Source organism: Podarcis raffonei, chromosome 5 (assembly GCF_027172205.1).
Source record: "Podarcis raffonei isolate rPodRaf1 chromosome 5, rPodRaf1.pri, whole genome shotgun sequence".
Lineage (NCBI taxonomy): Eukaryota > Metazoa > Chordata > Lepidosauria > Squamata > Lacertidae > Podarcis > Podarcis raffonei.
Window position 1 is genome coordinate 94926377 of NC_070606.1, and position 22319 is coordinate 94948695.

The 22319-nt window shown below is 47.5% G+C and overlaps 1 protein-coding gene across 6 annotated transcripts in view; it reads left to right on the top strand.

The window, feature by feature from the left end:
• Window positions 1-22319, top strand: part of ECE2 (endothelin converting enzyme 2) — a 49133-nt gene that overhangs the window by 15817 nt on the left and 10997 nt on the right. For all 6 annotated transcript variants that reach the window (XM_053390714.1, XM_053390717.1, XM_053390719.1 and 3 more), the window contains exons 3-13: window positions 1746-1893; window positions 3680-3895; window positions 5000-5124; window positions 6224-6370; window positions 6732-6797; window positions 10739-10927; window positions 15371-15513; window positions 17492-17606; window positions 18389-18499; window positions 19234-19332; window positions 19742-19819. In XM_053390714.1, coding sequence (XP_053246689.1) covers window positions 1746-1893; window positions 3680-3895; window positions 5000-5124; window positions 6224-6370; window positions 6732-6797; window positions 10739-10927; window positions 15371-15513; window positions 17492-17606; window positions 18389-18499; window positions 19234-19332; window positions 19742-19819 — 1437 coding nt within the window. The remainder of the gene's footprint in view (window positions 1-1745; window positions 1894-3679; window positions 3896-4999; window positions 5125-6223; window positions 6371-6731; window positions 6798-10738; window positions 10928-15370; window positions 15514-17491; window positions 17607-18388; window positions 18500-19233; window positions 19333-19741; window positions 19820-22319) is intronic.

A 22319-nucleotide genomic window follows, 5' to 3' on the forward strand; every position in this document is an offset into this window, starting at 1 on the left:
TTCCTACCATTCCTAACAAAAATGCCTCTGGTTTCTTAACAAATGTATATTTCAACATTTTTTTCAATTCGTTATATATCATTTCCCAGAAGCCTTTCACCTTCTTACATTCCCACCACATATGATAAAAAGTCCCTTCCTTTTCTTTACATTTCCAACATTTATTACACACTTTATGCATTCTTGCTAACTTCACGGGTGTTATATACCATCTATATGGTTCTTGTTTTTATCTGTAAGCTGCCTTGCGTCCTATGAGGGGAAAAGGCTGGGTATGGGATGATGATAGGGCAGGGGGATCTATTATTCAGTAAATTTATTCAGAGCTCTCTGCCAGTATTTCTTCTTCCTCTTCTTCTTCTCTCTCTCCCCCTCTCTCATTTCAAAAGGCAGCATTGATCCTGCAACCCACCGTAGGTCCACAACCCACCAAATGAAGATTAGCTCTTTAGCCGTGGATGCCAAGGACTGAACCTGGGAACTTCTAACATGTATGCCCTGCCACTGAGCTATGTCCCCTCCAGAAAAAGGGATGGCAGACAACTTGCCCCTTTCCTGGAGAGGCCTTAGCCCATGGGTGCTCCGTGTGAATGCCAGGGTGGTGCTGCTGGTGAGAAAGGCTGGTGTTGTCAGGTATGTCACTGCCCCCTGGCAGTGATGGGCCACCAACACGCAGGTCCTGGGAACTTCCTTATATTGAGTCAGACCACTGATCCATCTAGCTCAGCATTGTCTACACTGACTGGCAGTGGCTCTCCAGGGCTTTAGGCAGGAATCTTAGAATTGTAGAGTTGGAAGGGTCCTCCAGGGGCCATCTAGTCCAACCCCCTGCAATGCAGGAGTCAGCTAAAGCAGTCCTGACAGATGGCCATCCAACCTCTGCTTAAAAACCTTCAAGGAAGGAGAGTCCACCACATCCCAAGGGAGTCCATTTCACTGTTGAACAGCTCTTACAGTTCTTCCTGATGTTTAGTTAGAATCTCTTTTCTTGTTACTTTTGGTTCGAGTCCTGCCCTCCAGAGCAGAAGAAAGCAAGCTTGTTCCCTCTTCCATTTGACAGCCCTTGAGATATTTGAAGATGGCTATCATACCTCCTCTTTTCCAGGCTCTACATACCAGCTCCTTCAACTGCTCCTCATAAGGCTCATAAACCTCATAAGGTTTCCAGACTCTTGATCATATTGGTTGCCCTCCTCTGCACACCTTCCAGCTTTCAATATCCTTCTTAAATCGTGGTGCCCAGAATTGGAGACAGTATCACAGGTGTGGTCTGACCAAGGCAGAATAGAGTGGGACTATGACTTCCCTTGATCTGGACACCATACTTCTGTCGATGCAGCCTAGAAGACCATTAGCTTCTTTGCTGCTGCATCACACTGTTGACTCTCCTAGTCCTCCCTGCAGACACCAGGAATTGAACCAGAGACCTTCTGCGTGCAAAACAGAGGCTCTACCACTGAGCTGGGGTCTTTTTCCCTAGCAGAGGAGTCCAGGGATGCATGTCAGCAGTTCCAGCCCTTGAGATCAGAGGTCTTCAAGCAGAGGCAGGGCAGAGGGATGTTTTCCTGTGCTGAGCAGAGAGTTGGACTTCCAAGGCCCCTTCCAACCCTGATGCAATGCTCTGTCTGAGGCTTTGCTGTCTGTGGAGAAAGTTCACTTCTCCAGCTGATTCTAATAACCCATCCCACCTCTCCTTGCCCTTTTCTTCTTTTCATTTCCTGGTTCCATTTTTGCTTCCTTTCCAGGTGGGCTTCAGGAAAAGCGATGGCCCCCTGCTGAGTCGCCTGGGCTCCCGAACCCAACTCAAGCTGGTGCTCTGTGCCGTCTCTCTCTTCGTGGTGCTGCTGCTGCTGCTGAGTTCGGTCATTGCCATGGGCATCCAGTACAGGAAAGGTAGGTGAGGTGGTCTCAGGAACTGGGCAGAGGATGAAGGGTGGAGACCGTCTCTCCAGCCTGACTCGTCCAGAGAAGAAGAAGACAGTTCAGAATTACAACAGAGGTTTGAGGGAGATCACAGCTCAGAGGAAGATGAGGTGGAAAATTGGGAGATAATGGGAGTGGAGGAAGAGGCAGAGCTGGAGCAGCTGGCTGACAGAACCCGGCAGGCCTTAAAAGTAGGAGAGCAATGGGCCCTCAGCGCCACCTGTGAAGAGATGATGAATGAGGAAGTGGGAGACGAGGGGATGGGATATTTACTTGAGACAAGAGGCTACATTCCAAAGCCTCTCTCTGTAAATACAGTCATACCTCGGGTTACAGATGCTTCGGCTTGCACGATTTTGGGTTGTGCACCGCACCGAACCCGGAAGTACCAGAACAGTTACTTCTAGGTTTCGGGGCTTGCGCATGCGCAGAAGCACTAAATTGTGCTTTGCGCATGTGCAGAAGCAGCGAATCATGACCCACACGGGTCATGGGTTGCAAACACTGCGGGTTGCGAACGTGCCTCCCACATGGATCACGTTCACAACCCAAGCATCCACTGTATTGAATAAAAGCAGATGGTGAGGACTTTCCCTTGTCTTATCCATTCCTGGCAACCTGCCGTGGGGGCTGGTTCCTCTGCCGGCGGTCAGTTGGTGTGGCCACAGAGGACTTGAGCATCCTCCACGAGCCGCATATCACCCTCCACCCCATTTGGACCTGCAACAATTAAACATCCCGGGTCTGCTGGGAAGCAAAATGGCAAGGGGCAGGTACAGAAACTGAGTGCATGGGAGGGAGAGCTGCAAGATTATTCCTTTAAGCCAGGGGATTTTGAACCACCTACGTTCAGGGATTCTTTTGGACATTAACCTTTCCACTGAGGAATCTGCACAGCTGCTTCCTGCTGCAGGAAAAACACCGTCCGCTTTGTTCAGAGTCACGGGTCAGACCTGTACGTTACTATTAATATTTATTTATTTGCAGGTCTTTAAGCCCCCTTGAAACGAAGAGTTACTGGCTCTGTGTATAATAACAAAAATAAGATAGGAAATATCACAACTCAGTAAACTAAAGGCAATAAAAGCATTTCTACTACTGAGAGTGCCTTTAGTTGCCATCTATGCGCTTGTCTCATTTCAGTTGGTAACTGATTCCAGAGGGCTTAGCTGCAACACTAAAAAGCCAATTTCTAGTGCACAATAGTTATTGATACAGCATTATTTGTGTACACGGCACTTCCAAGAGGATGGGTTCCTGCCCTGAGGAGCTTACAATCTAAAATTCAGCGCAGAGAAACAACAGCTAAAGGGCAGGGAATGGAGTCAGGAGCAATTTATGGCTGCTTCATTTGTACATACTTAGGCTGAGTTGCTGTTGCAACCAAGCGACCATCGTGAAGTGGCTGTAAATTGTAGGGGGCAATTGGCAAAGGTGGTCTTTGGAGCAGGGCTGGCTATAACCTTTTCACCACTGGGCCACACCTTTTGGCATCTGTGGCATCGTTCGTGGTGGCAAGTTTTTGCCTGGGCCAAAGTAGAGCTGAGCCACCCGTGGTAAATTATTGCTGCCCCCTTGCCGTTGTGCCCTGGGAATCCTCACAATGCGATGCATGGCCGTGCCAGGACTTCCTCCCCTCCCCCCATGGCACACACACATGGCAAGTGCTCTTCCAAGTTATGGCAAGGGCTGAAGAAGGAGGTCTTCTTTCTCGGTGAGGCATGCTGCCCGGCGCTTGTTTGTGTGCTCCTTCCAGATCCCTCGCACACCACTTGCCTGACTGAAGCTTGTATCATTGTGGCTGGCAAAATCTTGGAGGCCCTGGACCGAGAGATCAACCCCTGTGACGATTTCTACCAGTACGCATGTGGGGGCTGGATCAAGCGGAATCCACTGCCCGATGGGCGTTCCAAGTGGAGCACCTTCAACAGCATCTGGGACCAAAACCAGGCCATCATGAAACACCTGCTAGGTGAGGTGCTCCTTTACACACACACACACACACACACACACACACACAATCTCTCTTCTCTGGGCCACCTTTTAATATCAGCATTGGAGAAGTAAGGTCCCTTTTATGGCAGCTGGTTTACTGAGCATCTGTCCTGACTTGTTTTCGCAAAGAATGCAGGGTTCTGCCTTATTTACTGAGCACTCATTTTGATCTGTTTGGGAGGCTAGCTGATATTGGGCCAAGCAAATGTTATCCCATACTTTGCAGTGCATTTCCCCAGAGTCTGATGCGGGGTGGGGGGGTGGTTGGAGGGGGGGGGAGTGAGTTTGTTGCACAAGAGAGCCAAACCTTTAATTGAGCAACCTGAATTGCACGCACCGACCATTTTAGGCACATTCCAATTGATGCACCATCAAGTGGGTCCTTTTGGACCTGGAAAAGGGCAGGATGGGGGGTGTAAGGGGGATGGGGGCACTTAAGCGTGCTCCGCTGATATGCACGGGGGCCAGGAATGCAACCTCCACACCAGATGGTTGTTGCATGTATTATATTTGGATCCCAGCCTTTTCCCCCTAGGAGCTCAAGGTGTGATAAGCAATTCTGCCCCTCTCCATTTTAGCTTCACAACAACCCTGTGAGGTAGGTTTGGCTGAGAAACAGTTACTGGCCCAGGGTCACCCAGCAGCATCATGGCTGAGTGGGGGATTAAACCCTTCTCTCCCAGGTCCTAGTCCAGCCCTTCAACCATTACACCACACTGGTTTCTGGTAGGTGAGACCATGTTGCACCAAGCGGTTATTCTTCTTCACCTTCTTCTTCCAGTGCATTTTTCTGCCACTTCCCTTCTTGCAAAAAAAGTTTGATTTTTGTGGAGAAGGAACTGGTTCGTTGCTCAAGTGCTCCAAATCAACTTTAATTGCAGGATCTGGATTTGCTGGTATGTGACTGAATCCTGCCCCCAAATAGTGGCAACTTGGAAGTGCTGGTCCCCCACCCCAAGCACTGGAATATCTTGAGATGCTGGGAACCAGGAAACTGAAGGAAACAGGTGCCTTGTTGTTGGCGCCTTCAGGTTGACTAGCGCTTGCCACTCCCTCATCAACCGTGTGCTTTCCTTGGCAGAGAATGCAACTTTCAACTCCAGCAGCGAGGCAGAGAGGAAGACCCAGCGCTATTACTTGTCTTGCCTTAAAGAGCAGAAGATTGAGGAACTGGGCTCCCAGCCATTGATGGAGCTCATTGAGAAGGTGAGCCTGGCAGGGAAATGGGTACAAGCAGAATGTACAGAGAAGGAGGGAAGGTCTCAGTGCAGCACGTGAGAACTGGCCCTCTTTTTACTCCTGCCACTGGGCTGGGCTGGGTATGAAGTCAATGAATGGCAGTTTCCATGTTAGCACCAAAAGAAGGATAGAAGAAATGGGAACTTTCCCTGTGTTGGTTGCTTTTGCAGCAAAAACTACAAAGTTTAATCATTATGGCATAAGCTTTATAGACTAGATTTCATCAGATGCCTGGAGTGTACTCTTGAGTTGCAGTTGTGTGTGTGTGTGTGTGTGTGTGTGTGTGTGTGTGTGTGTGTGAGAGAGAGAGAGAGAGAGAGAGAGAGAGAGAGAGAGAGAGAGAACACACACAAACACAGTGGGATGAAAGTGAGGAAATGAAATGTGAAAAGTGCAGACAGTGACAATTCAGTTAGAGCTCAAATGGATCCAAACAGCAGCAGATGCGAAATTCACCCTCCTGGGAATCGCTGCTTTCATTTCTAGTTGTCAGAGGTCCAGGAGAAAAACAATGGGAAGGAGAGGCAGAATTTAGTGAAATCACAGAAGCCAGAAAAACGAGGCAGGGGAGGATTTGCAGGAGCTTGGGTTGTTAGCAACTTGCGTAGCTCTTTCCTTCTTGTTACTAGAGATTATGAAATGACTATTTAAGAAATTTGTATACCATCGTTTGCCCTACAAAGTCCAGGGTGGTGAACAAGAAGTGTAAACAATTGATAACACAACGCTAAAATATCTATAATAAAATCCATAATTTTAACAATAAAATGAGGCAGCAAGCAAGAACATGCAGCAAGTTAAGGAAAGACACTCTTTAAAATGCCAGGGGATATTATTACTTTTAATCTTAGCATGGGGCTATAAAAATGGAAATGCCAGTGTCATTTGGGTTGGGCATTCCGTATGCAGGATTCCATCGCCTTACATTGCACACTTCTGATGAAGGAGGCACTTATAAAAGAATTTCAGCAGGTGATCTCAAAATGCAGGCAAGATGCTGGTGGCAATTTCTCTTTTTCATCTTACTCTCTGCATCCTCCTTCTCTTCCCCCACCCCAAACTCCAGATTGGAGGCTGGAACATCACCGGCCCATGGAATCAGAGCAACTTCATGGAAGTCCTGAAACTGGTTTCGGGAACATACCGGGCTTCTCCATTCTTCACCGTTTTTGTGGGTGCTGATTCCAAGAGCTCCAACAGCAACATCATCCAGGTAAGCCTCGCTACCTGAGAGAGCATTTCTGTGCAAAAGGAGCTTGGAGGAGGGAAATCTCTATCGGCATCTTGATCTCATCAGGAAGCACCATAACTCCATAGCAGAGCCTCTGCTTTGCATGCAGAAGGTCCCAGGTTCAGCCCCCCAGGTAGCGCTGAGAATGTACCTGAAACCTGGGAGAGCTGCTGCCAGTCTGTGTAGACAGCACTAAGCTGGATGGGCCTATGGTCTTACCTGCGCAAGGCACCTTCCTTATCTCCCTCTCCTGTGTTATAGGGAGCTAGAAGGAGCTGTAGGGGAAGCTAAGGGCTGGGTGTTCTGCCACATAGACTCACTGGTTCCCTTTTGTACACGGCAGCTGGACCAGTCAGGACTTTTCTTACCATCGCGGGATTACTACCTGAACAAGACAGCCAACGAAAAGGTAAGGTGGTCGCAGTCCGCACTAGGTACCAACCCCTGCCTCTCACTTTGGGTCATGCACACTTCCACTTGTCTTGCTGCTTTCCCCTGGAGAAACCTTCTCTTTACTGGTGAATGAACACTGATCAGTTTTTCTGTGGTTCAACACTCACTCCAATTCAATGGTAAACAGTGAATTTCCCTGGGGAAAGTGGTGGGGAGCACGAAAAACCGCTCAGGCCCTTGCCTAGGAAGCACATGACAAGTGCAAAACCTTTTGGATCTATGTTTTCTAGGCAGAAGGAAAGCTGAAGCGTGGATGAGCCCTCGCTCTCTCACTCTCACGAAAGCTGAGTTCTAGCAACATCTGGAGGGCAGCCAGTTCTCCGCCAATGCTTTAGTAAATAAATACCCCGCTCCCACCGACTCTGAAATGGTCTGCTTTTCGTCATTGCTCGTCACATTTACCAATAAATCTTTGTTCTCCAGCCCAATGAGCTGCTTGTGCAGTAGGACTCTGCTGGCTCTGTTCAGACCCTGAAAATTATTTTATTTTGGGGGGGTGGTGCCTCCTTCTTCTAAGGCAAATGTCAAAATGCTTTCTGAGGTGAGGATGGGCGGGACAGACCCCTTTGATTGACATTCTGAATAGCTGCTCATTGGTAGGCATTCCTTTATCGAGCTGGCAAATAAAGCACAGATACTTGAGGATAAGCAGAGGTGCCTATTCTTTTCTGTATACCAGGGCTTCTGTGCATGAATATTAGTTTTATTAATATTGATCAGGGCGGAATTTGGTGACGCACCATGACAAATGTTTTGTCTGAGCAAGGATTGCAGCTTGCTAGACAGAGTGACCTTTCCTCCCCGCAAGCTGTTCTCCCAACTACCCCCCAGCCAACTTCAGGGAGGGGGGAGGAAAAGCCCCATTGTGCAAGTGGAAGGTCCTTACGACGGGTGTTAACTGACAGGGTTGGTTCAGTGAATGCTGCCCTTTAAATATTTATATAGCACCGCATGTAAGTACATTGCACATTTATTATTATATCCCTCCTTTCCTCCAAGGAAGCTTAAGGGAGCACATAGTGTTCTCCCCCCCCTTCACCCTCACAACAGCCCTGTGAGGTAGGTTAGGCTGAGAGACATTGATCTTCCTCAAGTCTCCCAGTGAGCTTCATGGCTGAGTGGGGATTCGAACCCCCAGGACACCACCTGACGCTCTTAAGCACTAAGCCACATTGGCTCTGCAAAGGTCAATGCTTTACAAAGAACAGGTGTGTGACAAGTCCCTGCCCCAGGCAGATTACTATCCAAAAATAGACACAAGAAGCCAGCAGAAGGAGGAAAGAGAAACAGAAGCAGCAGCAAATAGGGAAAGAAAAATGGGATCATAAACAGAATCATAAAATCATAAACAGAGTACAATTGCAGAGTTTGAAGAGTCATCTATCCCATCCCCTGTCTCAGCTAAAGCATCCATGACAGATGTGTGGGACACATCTGACCATTGGCCACGTGGCTGATGGGAGTTGGGGCCCAACAAAATCTAGAGGACTGCAGCTTCCCCCTCCTATTTTTCACAATTTGACAGGTGAGATATTGTCAGTGGCCTGCCTTGTTGAGCATCAAGCAAAGCCGTAAGTGTTGCAAACTTCAGCTGGTACAGCTAGATGATTAACTGGGACTGTGTTCATGGTATCCCTTTAGAGCATATTCAAAGAAGAGTTCTTTCCCCTCCACCCCTCAAAGAATTCTGGGCCCTGTTGTTCTCTAAGGGCTTCTGGGAACTGTAGCTCCCTGAGGGGTAAATTACAGTGCCTAGAATTATTTGGCGCTTTGAATGTGCTTTAAAAGTACAGTGTGTGCACAGATCTCTACGCATGGAATGTAGTTAAAACTACGTTGGCGGTGTTAAAACAGCCCTGCTGGCTTCCAGTATGTTTTCACACACAATTTCAGAAATGCTGGTTTTAACCTTTATAGCCATTTCAAGCTTAGGAACTGGGAATCTGAAGGAAGCCCACAATCCTGCCCGGCTGCTGGGGGTTGGGAGACTGCTATTAATGATTATTTTATTATTGCTCTGTCTGTTCTTATGCTTGTTCTTATGTTTGTATTATTGATGCTCTGTAAAATGTGTTCTTAATGTTGCACGCTGCTCTGGAATCTTTCGATAAAGGGTGGTGCCGTATATAAATTGAATAAATCATCATCATCTGTGGAAGCTATTCTATCAGTGCCCTTAATGTCAGGGCAGAGGTGGGTGGCAGCAACAGAGTGGTGGGGCTTTTCAGTTTATGAAACACCCTCCCTGAGAAATTTGCCTGCTGTCAGTTCCATTCAATTCTAGGCACCAGGTCAAAATAAGTATTTTTACCTGGGATTTTAATTGAGCACCGATGGCGACGGTTACGCTGCTGCTGAGCTTGTTTCCTGCAGCGTTTTATGGGCATTTCACCTGGTTTTATGCTGCCTTGTGCTGATTTTTTAAAAAAACATTATGCTTTATGGTTTTGTTGTTTTGGGAGCTTGGTGTGAGTTTTTTTGTCACCTTGAAGCAGCCTTGTGAGTTTTTGGCTAAATTGAAAGATGGTAGAACAGGTACTTTAAATAGAGAAATAAATGCCGTCTAGCATGTCTCAGCAGCTATCAGAAGCTAGAAGTTTGCTTTAAGCAAACAAATAAACTGCTTAGATTCTCTGGCTGGGGCAGAGATTCTGTGCCCAAACAGAACTGTAGCAGCAGCATTATTATTGCTATTATTGTTATTGTTATTATTAATTATTAATATTATTAATAATTTCTGTACATTTCAAGGTAAATTAAATGGAAAGGATAGGTGTGAAGAGAAAGGGAATTGATGCAGAGGCCAGGACAACTGGTGGGGAACTCAGCACAGCACTTTGGTCCATCCCAGGGGTCTCCCTCACCCCTCGTGGGCCAAGTGTGACAGGTGGGTAACTCCGCCCACCTGCCAATCACACCTGATGTCACAATGACATCAGGTGACTTTTCTTTTTGCCTGCAAGGGCCTTCAGAAGCCCCTTTCAAAGCACTGGCTTCAAACATGACAATCATCCAACTGGCGGAGCCTGCAAGGACCTCTGGTAAGGGTTGGGCAATAAAGCGTTTTGCAAACACTGACAGCTTGGAGGCCCACCCCCCAGATGTTTTCATAGCAGAGAGAAGATGCTTTGAGAAGCACCTCTGATTGCTCACCGCTGGAGGCAGCCACGTGCAGAAACGAAAATAATTTTATAGTATTATTATTGTTGTTGTTATTTTATTAACATTTCACATGTGTTTAAAGTGCTTGACTTGTGTTCTTCAGAAGTAATCTTTACAACAGCCCTGCAAGACAAGACAGTGTTGGTGGAGGTGGAGGCTGTTGATTCAGAGCAGTTTGCCTGAGCTCACCTAGCAAGCACATTGCAGGGGCAAGATTCAAACTGGTGACTTCCTCATTCATAGCTCCATCTCTTTAGCCACCTGCACTGCACCAGCATAGATCCTCATTCCACCCCCCACAGCTCCTGACACTTCAGTCCCAAACAACAAAAGATTTAAGTTTTACAAGATTTCAGTTTTGGAGGTGTGCCATCATTCCTCATCCTGGTGAAAGGAGGAGAACAAGTTTTTGAAGTGGAGATTTTTATCCCAGACATTAACCGATTGCATTGGGGATGTGTGTGTGTTTTTAATATGTGCAGTTGTTTTCATTGCTTTGTGGGATTGCTTAGGGATGCTTCATGTGAAGAGATTCATAAATAATAGCAATAAGGTTGGGGGAGACAGTGGCAGCCCAGCCTAAAGCTCCTTAGCTTCCATAGTTTGAAAAAGGTGCTGGATAAGATAAGAGCTGAGCGGGGAGGAAAGGTGGCCTGTTGCTGCTGTCACTTTTTGTTCTCCTTGGCTGGCGAAATTTCCTGGAATCACCCAGGTGCTTTGCACCCTCTCTGGCAGGTGCTGGCTGCTTACCTGGACTACATGGTGGAGTTGGGGATGCTGCTGGGCGGGGCCAGAGCTTCGACGGAAGAGCAGATGCAGCAGGTGCTGGACCTGGAGACCGAGCTGGCCAACCTTACTGTCCCCCAAGACGAGCGGCGGGATGACGAGAAAATTTACCACAAGCTGAACATCGCCGGGCTGCAGGTGGGACCTGCCTGGATAAGGCCCTGGGGAGGAGCGGATCTGGTGGGGAGGGGTCTTGTTTGGTCTCTTGGTTTGGTCCTGGCTCTAAATGGGGTTCTTTGGCAACCAGGGACATCTTGCGTAATTTGAGCAGAGAGAGGTGGGGTCATTCCTTGGGCCAGTGATGGCTAGCCTGTGGCCTTCCAGGCACTGTTGCTGGAGGTGTGGCCAGCAACCAGGGCTGCTGGGAGTTGTAGTTCAACAGCCCCCTGCCCTGCCAGTCCCAAAGGGCTGTTGGAAAAATGCCCTGGGAAGGCTGCCAACTTCCCAAGTCTTTGGAGCGTCTCTCCAGTGGTCCTCTCTGGTTGTAAATCTCCCTCAGTCCTGAGAGACCGGTAATAAGCGACCCTTCTCTCCTGAAAAGAGCACGCCAGTCTTCTGGTATATCATAGCAGAAGAAAGACTCAGTCGTAGTTCTAAACTACTTTATTTACAGTCTTATATACATCAGACTGCATCAGTACATCTGTGCTCTCTGAACCCCAGTACAGAACTGCGACACATACAGAAGTAAAACCAACTTCCAACAGTACTCAGAAGGAAGAGATAGGACAGACTTCCTTTCTCACGCTCTCTCAGACACTCATAAAACATAGTACCCTCCACTGGAGCAGCTCTGATAGATAAAAACTCTAACAAGGGCATCAACCACCCTGTTAGTAAGCATTCCGCCAGCTGAGGCTTGTGGGCAGAGGCTGGATGACCGCCTCTCAGGGATGCTGCAGCAGTGGGTCTCCTGCCTCAGCAAGGAGGGTTGGATTTGAGAGCCTCTAAGGTCCCTTCTCTGTGATATTTGAAGGCTGCAGTTGTGTCGTGCAGGTGCTTTGGGAGGTTCCCCAGACATATAGGGACATACAGCAGTGCCTTCAAAGGTCCCCAGCCAACCAACTTTTCCTCTCTCCTTCCCTTGCAGTAGCACCCTCTTCTCCCACCTTCCTCCTTCTCCCTCATCCTGGTTTCCTGCATCCTCCTTAACAGAGAACCAGCTTTTGTTGCATAAGCAAAGACCTCACTGCACAGGCGGCAGCCAACACCGTCATCAGACCCTTCATTAGGATTCCATCTCCGTGCCGCTATTCAGCCGCTGTGAAGCTGTGAACGTCACGCCCATGAGCCTGGCTAGCTGATCGGCATCCCAATGAGCCCAGAGTTGCAGCTGTGATGCTGAGGCTGGCCTCCAGGCCCTCCTCAGATGCAGTTCTGCTCCTGGAGGCAAGAGGGTTGTGTTCGACGTAAGCGCACCGGCGCACAGTGTTCCTCCTTGCAGCCATGGGACAACCTCCCCCTTTCCTCCCCTCGTACGCCCTCTGATTCTGTCCCGGAGGCTCCCTCAGTCCTCTGGGGCAAATTTGGGGATGGCGCATCATTGTCGTTTCATTTGCACGCCGTCTTTGCATGGTTAAAACCAGGCTCAAGGCGGCTTTCAACAATTTACATAATTGCAAAAGCAGCCATCAGCAGTAAATGGAACACATCATCAAGCAAGCGTGCACACACACACACAAAAAAAATCAAACAATTTCCACATAATAAGCTCTTAAAAGAAAGATGGAAACAATTAATATCAGTAACAGCAACAACGAAAACCCTAAACAAAACTCCAGCCCGATAGTCTGTTCAGCAGGCACAGCTTTTGTAGTTGGAGTCAGTCTGGGCACACACAGAAGGAGGAGCAGGGAGCAAAGTCCCATTGCACCTGTGCTGATCCTTGTGCTATTGCAAATATTTCACTGAGCACTGTACACAGTTCATCCTCCCCACCTACCCTCTTGGGGATCACTGCTTCCCAAAAGGGCCATTGCAGCAAAAATGCAACAGAAATGTTGCATTTATTTATCTGTTTATATCTCACCTTTTTGCCCAAGGAGCTCCACCTGGCGTACATGGTTATCCCCATCCTCATTTAATCCCCCCAACAACCTTGTGAGGTAGGTTAAACTGAGGAGGAGTGGCTGGCCCAAGGTCACCCAGTGAGCTTCGTGGCTGAGTGAGGATTTGAGTCCTGGTCTCTCCCAGGTCCACAACAACATTCATATCTCGCCTTTCCTCCAAGGAGCTCAAGCAGCCCTCTCCATTTCCAGTTCACCCTCGCAACAACTCTGGAGGCAGGTTAGACTGAGAGGCAGCAACTGGCTCTCACTTCCTGCTTGTGGGGTTTTCAGAGGCACCTGAAATCATAGAAAGATCGGCTAGGTCTGACCTGATCCAGCATCCAGGATCTGCTTAGATTTTTATGTACTAGCTAGGGAACTGAAGCATGAATCAGGAAGATCCCAGCTTGAATTTTGTCTCTGCCACTAGTTCACTAAGGCAAGGTCCTCTCAACCAAATAGTGGTGTTGTGGTTAGACTGTTGGACTAGGATTTGGGAGACCAGGGTTTGAACCCCCCGCTGAGCTACATGAAGCTCCCTGGGTGCTGCTGGGCCAGTTGCTGCCTCTCCACCTAATCTACCTCACAGGGTTATTGCAGGGATTCAACGAGGAGTGGAGAGGACTACGTAAGCCACCTTTAGCTCCATGGAGGAATATATGTGTGATAAAGAAATAATGAATAAACAAATAATAGTGACTCGCCTCGGAAGGTTGCTGTAAGCATTGCAAGCTCTTTTAAGACAAGGGTAGGGCCATTCACAAGGCTGGATTAGCTTGTGAAACTCCACATACCCCCCCCCCCAAAAAAACCCCTTGTTTTTGCACCTCTGTCCACTGGCTTCTGGCATTCCCACCCCACTGGGCACAACTGTATTCCTGATGTTTAACTCCCCTACCCTGGCCTCTCTCTCTCCCCCCTCAGCTCTGTGTTCTGTTCCTCTGCTCCTCTTTGTTCTTTTTGTCCCCCTCCCATCCCTTGGACCTCCCAGTGAAACGGGAAGCCAACCTTCTTCATCACTCATTGGTTGCCAAGCAACTATTTGCCATGGCAACATGGAGAGAGAGAGACAAATAAAATCTGATTGTAGAAGTGTCACTTCTGGGAAGTCCAGGCTTTGGCCTTTAGTGACTAGAGCTGGATTTGGTCCCTGGGGGAAAGGAGCCAGGAGCCAACGAACGGGTCCCTTGCTATGGGGGGCGGGTCTGCATCAGGACAGGGCTGTAAACTGAGGCAAGGAAGAGAAATCACTTACTGCTCACTCACGCGCCCAGCATCTCGCTCAGGACTTGGCCCCAGAACTTGTCTTTGGTGCTGGAGCTGATTGCCAGGACATATACAGGACTAATGTGAAGGAAATCAGGCACGTGCAGAGTTCATTTCTGCCACCACCCAAATAATCACGTTTGCAATCGGGCATATGGCAGCAAACCAAAGTGTCACAGGTAGGGAGCAAGCTTTTGAGTCCTGCAGAACATTAGCCTGGGTTTTGGGCAAAACTGGAAGGGGATGTGTGCTAAGGTGGTGGTTCGGTGAAGTTGCAAAGTTTGTTGCATCCGCACTGTGCATTTAAAGCATGTTTGTACCACTTTTAACATTCAAGGCCTTCCCCTAAAGAATCCTGGGAACTGTAGCTTACGCCCTCACAGGGCTACAGTTTCCAGCACCCATAGCAAACTACAGTTCCCAGGATTCTTTAGGGAGAGCGATGTGTTTCGAATGTATGCTGCAGATGCATAGGTACCGAGATCCCAAAGGACCAGAAAAAACTGTTCATGTACACGACAACAGCTGCATGAACGTTACTAGCCCAGAGATTGAAAGAAGGGACAACCCCGACCAGAGAAGAATGGCAAACCAAGTTGATAGACAACTTGGCAAAATTAACTGGGAATCAAGAAGACGAGATCGTTAAAAAAGAATGGGGAAAGTTTATAATGTATATACAAGATTATTGTAAGCAGGTTAAAACACTGGCAGGATTTTAAATACGCTTGTAATGTAACAGTATGTATGAATAACTTAGGAAGATAAAAAACAGGAGAAGTAGTGATATGCAGTTAAAAATAGGATTACTAGGGCCCATGGAAGTGATGGGGAAAGTCAGGAGATTCAGAGTAATCTCGACATTTGGATTCAGAATTGGTTTTGTTGTATGTTTATATTTTTGAAAATCAAATAAAAATTTATTTCATTAAAAAAAAGAATGTATGCTGCAGATGTGACGTAACTTAAGACGGACAGGTCACGTTGCAAACATCATTGGATTAAGCTCTGCTATGCATTAAGGTCAGCTGGGTTACAGATGACTGAGCCCCCACCAGATGTTTTTAAAATACAAAATCCAGCAGTTACACAGATGCATCTCCAGCTTCCTCTGCTTTTTGGAATATAACTCACAATGCATGAGTTTCTAGCATCTGCAGCATGGGAGCGGAAAACTGGTCAGAGGGTGTGGCCAGCCAGGCAGTCTCACCAGCTCCTTTTCACTAAATTCATTTCTAAGCTTTAGGTTTCTTTTTGCTTTCTGCAGGTTCTTGCCCCTGCCATTGACTGGCTAGACTTCATCTCCTACTTCCTCTCACCACTAGAGCTAACCGAGGCTGAGCCTGTGGTGGTTTATGGCAGGGAATATTTGCAGCAGGTGTCCCAGCTTATCAATAACACCGACAAAAGGTACCAGGAGGTGGGGATGCAGCAGGAACACAATGCCTGTGTGTGTGTGTGTGTGTGTGTGTGTGTGTGTGTGTTCGTTTGTGTGTTTCTTCATGCCCAGAAGGCCTGGATGCAATCTGTTCCTGCACCTTGGCTCAGTGGCCTTCTTCTCAGATATATTCTCTGCCTGTAATGCTGGGTGCAGAATATTGTGCTGCTGTGAGATTGATTTAGAATATGTTTGAGCAGCCCCGTGTCATAGGTTCCCAGGGCAGGTGTACAATTTAAAAGAATAAAACACCACAATGGAATTCTATCAGAAAATCCGAAAACAGCAACCTCCATTTGACAAGTCAGGTTGAACCATAGAACAGCAATTAAGGGCTCGCCTGCACTTTTACTTTGACCCTTCTTTTGATCTGATTGTATACCACAGAGTGGCCAGTGGTCATAGATGATGGGAGTTGTAGTCTGACAACAAGTGGAGGCCACAGATTTCAGCATCCTTGGTATGCTTTGGTTTTGGCTGAATCAACCTCTGGCGCCTCTGACACAGCGGCCTCTTTTAGAATGTGGCAAAGCTCACAGCTCTGTGAGTGTTTACTAGCGAAGGCTCAGGAACCAGATTAGATCGCAGGCAAGGTTTGCAGCTAATGGGACGTTCGTCATGGCTGTTTACAATGCCTGCCCACATATGCACGATGCAAGTGTGTTTTGGCGCTCTACACAGTGGTGTGCCCTTATCCCACGGCAACCCAGCTTTTACTAAACATCAACATACGCTCTGTTTCATTCTACCCAGAGCGCTATTATGTGTCACCTCTTTGTGAAGGAAAAAGCAGCTCAAAAAGGAATTTGCAATGAGTGTGGAGGGGAGCCATGCAAGTAGATTTAGCTCCTTGTACTTAACCATCTCCCCTACACAGGTCCCTTCTCAAACTTTATGCTGTTTGCAAAAAACAACTACAACCCTAGAAAGCATAATTATTACCTCAACGACCACTTCTCCCCATATCAACCAACCTGGACCCTGTGACCATCACCCGAGGCCCTTCTGTGTGTGCCTCCTACCAAAGAAGTATGGTGGGTAGCAAGATGAGAACAGGGCTTTTTCTGTGGTGGCTCCCCACTTGTGGAATTCTTTCCCCAGGGAGGCTTGCTTGGCACCTTCTTTACATACCTTTAGGCACCAGGCAAGATCATTCCTCTTCTCCCACGCCTTTGGCTAATTAAACAACCTATGGCCTTCTAAGATATTGTTTTTATTTGCATTTTTGTGTTTTTATGTTGTAAACTGCCCTGTGATCTTTGGATGGAGGGCAGTATAGAAAATATTGTTTTGCATTCCTGTCCTATTCCTCCCCTTCCCCTTCAGTACCCCTCATGCAAGCAGGTAATGTGAGAAAGCACAATAAATGCTCCCAGATGACTTCTTTACTGAGCACTCATCCTGATTTGTTTGCAGGGAGATTAGGCAACACTGGCTATTTAATGAGCATTCATTTTTTGATCATTTGCTTGAATGAAGGTTAGATGACGATGCATCGAAGCAAGTGTTAGCCCACATTTCCCAGTGCATTCTCCCATCACTTTCCTTTTCACAAAAATCTTTGGTGGAAGCAGGTTTTTTGCTCAAGTCTTTCCAATCATCACCCTCTGTCAGCCCAGTGTAGCCTTTCAGATTATATAAAAATCTGGAGCTTTTGAACCATAGGATTGTATAGCTGGAAGGGACTGCGAGGGTCATCCAAGTACAACCCCTCTGCTATGCAGGTATCTTTCTTCCAACTTTCCTCAGCATGGTGCAGGTCGCACTTGGGTTTGAGGCATGCAGGTGCCCAGCCAAAGTAGGAACTAAGCCTACAGCTGTGCCTTCCCATAAATAAGCAGCTGGGAGGAGAGTGTCTGAGCTTTGCAGAGGGCAGGAAGCACTCCAGCCCATTGGCCACCAATCCTGGGTCTCAACTGGGTCCTCTTCTCTTGCTTTTCCTTCTTTGAGCGTCCTAAACAATTACATGATCTGGAACCTGGTTCAGAAGACAGCTTCCAGCCTGGATCAGCGGTTTGAGGCAGCCCAGGAGAAGCTTTTGGAGACCCTGTATGGTACCAAGAAGGTAAGCGAATCTTCCTTTGGGGCTGCATCTAAGGATTGATTTGATTTGTAGGCCTCTGGAGCTGTCGGCACCCCAGGCCTCCTGGTTAGGTAGTCTGAGAACCAGCTGCAGCCCACCTGGCCAGCTCTTTGTTTTGGGGGAGGCCTGTTGTTTGTTGGGGCAGGATCACCACCCAACCAGTGTCTTTACAGAGCAACACACACGCCCAGCTCTGCTCCCCCTTACTTATTTATTATTATTGCATTAATATCCTGCCTCTAAGGATATTTTAGAGTATTAGGTAGATTAGGTGAAGAGGTAAAAGTTAAGATAAAGGTAAAAGGACCCCTGACCATTAGGTCCAGTCATGACCGACTCTGGGGTTGCAGCACTCATCTCGCTTTACTGGCCGAGGGAGCCGCCGTACAGCTTCCAGGTCATGTGGCCAGCATGACTAAGCCGCTTCTGGCGAACCAGAGCAGCGCATGGAAACGCCGTTTACCTTCCCGCCAGAGCGGTACCTATTTATCTACTTGTACTTTGCCGCCAGAGTGGTACCTATTTATCTACTTGCACTTTGACGTGCTTTCAAACTGCTAGATTGGCAGGAGCAGGGACTGAGCAACAGGAGCTCACCCCGTCTGACCTTCTGAACCGCTGACCTTCTGATCGGCAAGTCCTAGACTCTGTGGTTTAACCCACAGCACCACCCACACCCCTTAGGTGAAGAGGTATAAGACTCTTAACCACAACACCACATGAGCTGTCCCACTTATGTCTCGTTCTCTCTCGTTTCTCTGGAGTCCTGCACACCCCGCTGGCAAACTTGCATCTCCAACACTGATGACACTTTGGGCTTTGCCCTGGGGGCTCTGTTCGTAAAAGCCACCTTCGACCGGCACAGCAAGGAGATTGTGAGTATCCCCAGGCATGTCGACAAAGCTGCCCTCTGAATGTCCCCACCTTTAACAATACCCCGTGATGACAAGTTCTCCTGTCCGTGCGCTATATGTGGCCCCTACATATTTTTCTTCCTTGGGAGAAAAACAGCTGGGGACAGGATGCAGTAGCCGCAGCCGGGAAGGGGAGGGTTAAGCAGCTCCTTCCCTCCCTGCAACCTGCCAGCCTGTCACTCAACCTGAAACCATCTATAGCTGCTCTGCTCATCCTTCTCGGGAAGGATGGAACTTACATGCATAAATAATCGCGGAACGACATTTAACCTGCAAGGAATCAGTCATTTATAGAATCAATAGAATTGTAGAGTTGGAAGGGACCCTGAGGGTCATCTACCCAACGTGAGGCTTGAACCCACAACCTTGAGATTAAGAGTCTCATGCTCCACCGAGAGAGCTAGCCCAGCACCAACTCTCTGGAACTCCCTGCCTATTGATATTAGGCAGACACCTTCATTGCATTGTTTTCAGCGGCTGCTAACCGCTTTCATGTTTAGGCAAGGCTACCCATGGTGCAGAACAGACTTCCCAATAGGCTGGTATTTACAGGATGTCCTCGCCTGAAGAGCACAGTGATTCATTGGGCATATAGTGAATGAGATGGTATTCTGGTGATGACAAGCTGGAGATGAGATGAATGAAGGGGAACACACTGATGCCCTTCCATAGACTTCTTATGTCTTTTCCTTCAGGCAGAGGACATGATTGCTGAGATACGCACTGCTTTCGAGGAATCGCTGGACCATCTGGACTGGATGGACGAGAAGACGAAACAAGCCGCTAAGGAGAAGGTGCCCCAGATATTTATTTGCTGCCGACTTCGGATTCCTGACAATCATGGCTTTAATTTTTAAAGGAAGTTTCTAGTCCTTATGACTGTGCATTTTACATTATGAGAACTTAGATATGCGAAGGTCCGTGTGGGAGAATGCAGTCCTTCTGATAGGTTGGGCCTAAGCCTCAAGTAGAGCATGAAAGCAATGGCTATCCCTGGTTGTGAATCCTCTTGCTGTTTGGAGACAGACTACCTCTGAGCATGGAGGTTCCATGTTTGCCAGCCATTGGGAGGTGGCACCTGCAGATTTTACCTGCTGCATGTGGCGCCACCTGCACAGCCTGTTCCCCCCTCCTCATCCTAACCCTTTATTGCAGTTGTGCAGCCTGCAAGCCTTGGCTGCCCATGCTTTCCTTTCTCTACAGGCTGACTCCATTTACGACATGATCGGCTTCCCGGAGTTCATCCTTGATGACAAGGAGCTGGATGATGTCTATGATGGGGTAAGAGTGATATTCTACAGGCTTTAAGATGTGTTTGTGAGAAGTGGGGGTATTGCTTTGTTTTAACTAGTTGCTTGTGTTTTTACCTTGTACTGTATTTTATTCTGCAAACCTCTCTGAGATGATGATGATGATGATGATTTGTTCAATTTGTATACCACCCTATACCTGCAGGCCTCGGGACCTGTGAAGAAGGGTGGTATAGTAATTAATTATGTACATCCAAGTTAGTGGCCATGCTGTGGCAGTGAGTTCCATAGTTTAACTATGCGCTGCATGAAGAAGTCCTTCCTTTTTTCTGTCCTGAATCTTCCAAAATTCATTGGATGTCACCGAGTTCTAATGTTAGGAGATGACACACACACACACACACACACACACACACACACAAAGGCGACCTAGAATTCTAAAGAGAACTATTCCAAGGTTTCCATTATTTATCATCTGTTTTTTGAAACAGAAATAATCTCCCCAACAAGAGAGATGCAGCAGTCCTGGAGATACTGCCATACCTGGTCAATGTATGAAGTCCCTGTTCCATCTCCCATTTCCAAAAACCCATTTAATGTGTAATCCTCAAACAGAGGACTTGTTGTTGTTGTTTAGTCCTTTAGTCGTGTCCGCCTCTTCGTGACCCCATGGACCAGAGCACGCCAGGCACTTCTGTCCTCCACTGCCTCCCGCAGTTTGATCAAACTCATGCTGGTAGCTTCAAGAACACCATCCAACCATCTCATCCTCTGTCGTCCCCTTCTCCTTGCGCCCTCCATCTTCCCCAACATCAGGGTCTTCTCCAGGGAGTCTTCTCTTCTCATGAGGTGGCCAAAGTACTGGAGCCTCAGCTTCAAGATCTGTCCTTCCAGTGAGCACTCAGGGCTGATTTCCTTAAGAATGGATACGTTTGATCTTCTTGCAGTCCATGGGACTCTCAAGAGTCTCCTCCAGCACCAGAATTCAAAAGCATCAATTCTTCGGCGATCAGCCTTCTTTATGGTCCAGCTCTCACTTCCATACATCACTACTGGGAAAACCATAGCTTTAACTATACGAACCTTTGTTGGCAAGGTGATGTCTCTACTTTTTAAGATGCTGTCTAGGTTTGTCATTGCTTTTCTCCCAAGAAGCAGGCGTCTTTTAATTTCGTGACTGCTGTCACCATCTGCAGTGATCATGGAGCCCAAGAAAGTAAAATCTCTTACTGCCTCCATTTCTTCCCCTTCTATTTGCCAGGAGGTGATGGGACCAGTGGCCATAGAGGATTTATCAGATATCAAACATTACACTTGATCTTAGCCGATAGGCTGAGAGGCGATACTGGATTGTCCACAGAGTACCCAGGACTCCTTTTTCTGGTGGTTTTTGAACTGTTTAAGAGCGAAAGGTTGCTGCAGGTTGCTCACTTACACATCAGACTAATGACCATTTCCAATTCCAAAAAATATATGGTGACAACATTAATAATAATAATAATAATAATAATAATAATAATAATAATAATTTATTCATTTATACCCCGCCCATTTGGCTGGGTTTCCCCAGCCACTCTGGGTGGCTTCCAACAAAATATTAAAATTCAGTGGTCTGTTAAACATTAAAAGCTTCTCTAAACAGGGCTGCCTTCAGATGTCTTCTAAAAGTCTGGTAGTTGTTCTTCTCTTTGACATCTGGTGGGAGGTGTTCCACAGGGCGGGTGCCACTAGCGAGAAGGCCCTCTGCAGCTAAGCAGCCTCCTGGTGGGCAGTTTAATCTCAAAAGAAGTGTGGGTTTTCTCAGCCTTGTCTATTTCTTGAACACCTGCCTGGCTGCTCTGATAGCCATTGGCCAGATGTCTGCATTATCCCACCCACTTAATGCATCTTGCTCTGGGTAGCTGTTAACTTGCTGCATGCCAGCAGAGGTCCCCAAAGTTTCATTTCAATGGCCTTGTGTTCTTTGGAAAGAATAATGGGAAAATACAGTGTGGGAATGCTGAGGGTGGCAGGAGAGAATATATTGTTTATTAATATCCTTCCTAACTTGCGCTAGCAAGTTTCTTCACTTAGCAGAGTGCATTCCCCTTCTTACGCAGCAGAAAGCAGGTTGCAAACTCATGTGAGTTTCTTAAGACAACAAACAATTCAATCTGGCTTGCCCAGATTGAGATATGCTCTAATATTCCTGGTAAGACCCCTTTGAATCCCTCCTAAAGTAATAAAGACACCACAGTCTAATTCATAAGTAACAAAAAGTATTTTTACTCACAATCAGGCAGAGCACAGTGTGATCCCTGAAGGCAGACTTTAGGCCTAAAGTTACTTATGTGTACAAACAGGTTTACCCCATATGGGAGATGGGGGACTGCTGGTTGGCAGCCAGAAGTACAGTCCAGGTGATGCAGAAAGCAGGCAGGACAAACAGGAAGGTCGAAAAGAGAGAAGGTAGCTGTGTGACTTGGCCACCTACTAGTCACATGCAAGGAAGGATTCTCCAGGCCAGGAGGAACAGGAAGTTTCGACTGGCT